Source organism: Liolophura sinensis, chromosome 6, assembly GCF_032854445.1.
Source record: "Liolophura sinensis isolate JHLJ2023 chromosome 6, CUHK_Ljap_v2, whole genome shotgun sequence".
NCBI classification, from domain to species: Eukaryota; Metazoa; Mollusca; class Polyplacophora; order Chitonida; family Chitonidae; genus Liolophura; species Liolophura sinensis.
Window position 1 is genome coordinate 19,693,601 of NC_088300.1, and position 4,070 is coordinate 19,697,670.

General features: G+C 40.5%; 1 protein-coding gene across 1 annotated transcript; it reads left to right on the forward strand.

Moving 5' to 3' along the window:
* LOC135469155 (mammalian ependymin-related protein 1-like) lies at positions 1-3,731 on the forward strand. Its single transcript, XM_064747696.1, has 6 exons — positions 1-125; positions 1,186-1,220; positions 1,399-1,533; positions 1,937-2,117; positions 2,932-3,022; positions 3,576-3,731. The coding sequence occupies exons 1-6, from the start codon at positions 56-58 to the stop codon at positions 3,697-3,699; spliced, it is 636 nt and encodes a 211-aa protein (XP_064603766.1). The 5' UTR covers positions 1-55; the 3' UTR covers positions 3,700-3,731.
* The last annotated feature ends 339 nt before the right edge of the window (positions 3,732-4,070 follow it).

Below are 4,070 nucleotides of genomic sequence, written 5' to 3' on the forward strand. Positions count from 1 at the left end.
AATCTATCTATCAGTGAGTATTTTACGTTACATCACTCCCACTGCAGAGCCCGGAATGATGAAGACGGTTTTAGCTCTCGGTCTGTTCCTAGGCTGTGTCTACGCCCAGGTTCCTTCCCCATGTCGTAAGTATACCACACACGGAGCCATATGACTGGACACATCTGGATATCAAAAGTTTTGTTGGAAAAAATCCGCAGATGGAAGATGGAACCAAATGGACCATTGTATTCATTACGCGAAAATTATTTAATGCCATTATCGAACCTTCAGTATAGAATTATTTTATATCCCATTCAATTTCCGTGGTATGTCCGTTGCGTATATATCAACAAGGAAAAAATTGGTTTTTCTATGCATAGAACAGCATGTTGTTAGTGACAGTGCTACTGTATAATTGAAAAGGCGTGGACATTTAGTACAAGGATCTGTTGTCCAATGCTCATTAGAGTGATAATAAAAAAGACCGACTTTATATGACAGTAGGGCAAATCATACTGCAACAATCAGGCACATATTATTTATTTATTTATTTATTTATTTGATGGTGTTTTACGCCGTACTCGAGAATATTTCACTTATACGGCGGAGGCCAGCATTATGGTGGGAGGAAACCAGGCACAGTCCGGGGGAAACACACGACCATCCGCAGACCTTCCCACGTACGGCCGGAAAGGAAGCCAGCAAGAGCTTGGACTTGAACTCACAGTGACCGCATTGCAGTACATATTATTAATTACATAATAAACATGGCTCAAAGGAGTTGGCTATGGTCTAGTATTAAAGGGGCGTGTCTTTCAGGACACACCATGTGCAGGGTCAAACCTGGCCTTGTACATAGAATTTGTACATGCCCTCGCTTTCACTGCTTGTGGGCCTTTGGTGACAATAAGCGGTTGGCGACGCTTATGTGACCACTCCAGCAGCGTATCATTCCCAGATGGTGTGCATATCTGTACGTCACACGTGGGAAAGTTCGTCAGTAACTTGCAAACGGTTAGTGGTTCAAGCCTGGCACTCCAGATTCCTCCCATCATGAAAATGATCGCCGTCGTATAGATGAAAAATTCATGAGTATGCCATTAAAATACAACAAAAATAAGACACCCTGAAATCATTTTTGAAGACTGTAGGCTATATTTTATTGACAATTTATAGAACAAGCCATGTTTTGTGTTTTTCCAGAGCCCCCAGACCTATGGGAAGCCAGAGAATTGAAGGTAAAAAGCTTAAATTGGTTTGATCCATAAATATTTGGATGCGTTTGGGAAAATTTTTAGACCGCTTTATTACAGTTACCTCAGTTAATATAACGGTCTTCACTTTAATTACTATTTGTGGCGTATCAATAATTTATTGTTTACGCTCACCTTTGGTTACTTTCTCATTTAACTGTAGATTGATCGGACAGAGAATTACGAGCGCTATGCCAAAATCTCGTACGATAACGTGAACAGACGAGTGCGCAGAATCGAGGAACTCAAAATCGGGAAAAACACAGACTATTATGACGAACTATATCTGCACAGCGAGGTAAGTCCACCCCACACAGCCTGAAGTGATTCAGTTTATTTATTTATTTATTTGAATGGTGTTTAACGCGGTATGACCGACTTAAGAATGCTTCAGTTATAGGACAGCGGTTAGGTTTAAGGGCAGAGGAAACCTGGGTGTCCAGATTCAGCTATATTAAGCTGTATCTAAAATGAGGAAACAATCTTTTTTAAAGATTTATCTTTTTCTCTAATTGCCAACAGGAAAAAGGCCACTAAACAGTTTCTGAAAAATGCAGTTTCAGTTAATGAAGTCAAACTAACTGTAATCTACACGACTTTCAGGCTTTTTTTTCATTTTGCATTGTTGCACACTGCCCAGAAGTATTCGCATCAATAAACAGTAAACTTATTGTAGCCTTTTGCAAATCATCGTCTTTCAGAACAGATTTTACCGACTGAATCTGAGAACCCGACAGTGTAACATGACCGTGCCCCCACGACCATGGCATCCGTACGGTATCCCCAGCGGGGCAACGTTTAGAGGGGAGAACTACATAGGTGCTAGTGTGCCTTACGGCGGGGTACTTGTCACCCGCTGGAGCGGCAACTTTGACAACCAAGGTAAGTATATATGTCCTCAGGACACCCGAGGCACTGTGCAGAGAAACTCAAAACAGGATATGTATACTTAACTACACATAGTAGTATAGTATCACATGCAAAAACATCAACATTTAAAACACGGCTTAATGCGACGCCTTGTGTGTATACAATATATAAATCTACTGGCAACACTGTTTGACCCACATCGACATATATACAATTAGTCATTCTAAAAGGCAACATTTATCTAAAATATGTGTAGGACCAACTCCGATGTGGAATACATGGGTACTGAATCCCAGCTGTAAGATAGCTCTAAGAAGGCTTCAATGAAATAAATCATCTCAGATGGTCTAAAGTTGTGGAATTTACCATTGACCAATGCGGTTAATAATACCGACTTACCGGTTAAGGATCGGTTTCGCGAAGACATGACATTGTTCTGTCACTTCCAGTTTTGTGAAATAGCTCGATCACCTCTATTGGAATCTCACAAGCGGACCCAGATCAGTTAACGTATTTGGTGTCACGCCTTACAGTAAAATCAGGCACGGAGCGATGGTGTTGTTTTGTATAATTTTGCATGCAGGCAGTTCGCTGAGGACCACTTGCCTCCAGCCTATATGCCAAGAGGCACGCATGGAAGAGTTAGCCAATACAACTTGCCAAAAGGTCGATGGTTTACTTCACCAATAATAATCAGGCTATCATCGTTTAAGGATTTTTCGTCTTAGTATCTTAAACAACAGCTATGACAAAACAGAATCATGTAAATCCGGCAGAAAGACGAGAATATCCATAATGAAGTAAGCTTCACATTTCTTTCTTCCAGATTACTTTGCCGGTGCCTGGACCCAGCCTGGTTGTCTTCCCGTTGTCTTTGACACGTACTATAACTCCACGAACGAGTTCATCTTCAGAGAGTAAGTGTTTTTCAGCATGCATTTCTACTATGCCTTTGGAGAAGCGCATCATGTCCGGCATTAACATTGTCCTTGTTCAGAATTACCACCAGCTTCATCGCTGGTAATTGCCTTCTTCATCAAAGCAAATTTCAGTGACTTTTGTTATCTGTAAAGTCGTCCTCTTAGTTTAAAATAATTCAGTTGCCACAATCTTTGTATGCTCCTGTTAAATGTTTCTACAGATTCAAACAGATTAGACCAACGATCACCAACCAGCAGATTTCGACAACGATCAATTAACCATTATGAACATGAATTCAATTCGTGAAGCATTACATTGTCAATTTTGGTCATGATTGTTCATCAACTTAACAGACGCGTCATGTTATTAAAAATCAGTGTGGCCATGATTATTGAAGCGCCAGATGTGATAACAATCATTTCTTTTACATTAACATCATTAAAAGCAATCAATATCCTTACTTACAGGACAAAATAGCCAGGTCAACTTGGCTTTGCATTCCTCCCGGACCAAATAATGGGCGACAAAATCATAACTTTTTTCTTTCAGCTTTTTTGACGTCACCCTGGGTATTTCGGACCCCATGGTGTTTGTACCTCCGTCCGAATGTCAAAGCAGCCTGAAATACCAGAGGCGCGGCAAAGTGGGCGTGGTCCGCATGGACCATTGGTAGAAATAAAAGCGTCTGCATTTAACTGTTATATCTCAGAGTACACATGTGTTGGTGTTTTTATTTTCCTTTAGTTACTGTTATCGAGTTTGTGACGTTTACTAACAGAAACTGTGATTAAAGATACGTGCTATATTCGTGGAAGCCACTTTGAGCCTTGAACACCCCTTGTCGAATTTAACCAAATCTGGTTAGTTAATTTGCGTTAATTTTTCATACAAAGGCAGTAAGAAGATAATCTAACCATAAATGTGGTGAATCAGGTCGTATAAATAATATGACGTAAATATGCAACAGGCTGCCAGTGTACTGTAGACAGGTGAGAAGCTGTCAGTATACTGTGACTATGTCACAGGCTGTTAGTATACTGTCAG

Coding starts and splice junctions, on each gene's coding strand:
- LOC135469155 (XM_064747696.1), top strand. CDS start 56: ATGATGAAGACGGTTTTAGCTCTCGGTCTGTTCCTAGGCTGTGTCTAC. Junction 1,534..1,936: donor AACTATATCTGCACAGCGAG/GTAAGTCCACCC, acceptor ATCGTCTTTCAG/AACAGATTTTACCGACTGAA. Junction 2,118..2,931: donor CGGCAACTTTGACAACCAAG/GTAAGTATATAT, acceptor TCTTTCTTCCAG/ATTACTTTGCCGGTGCCTGG.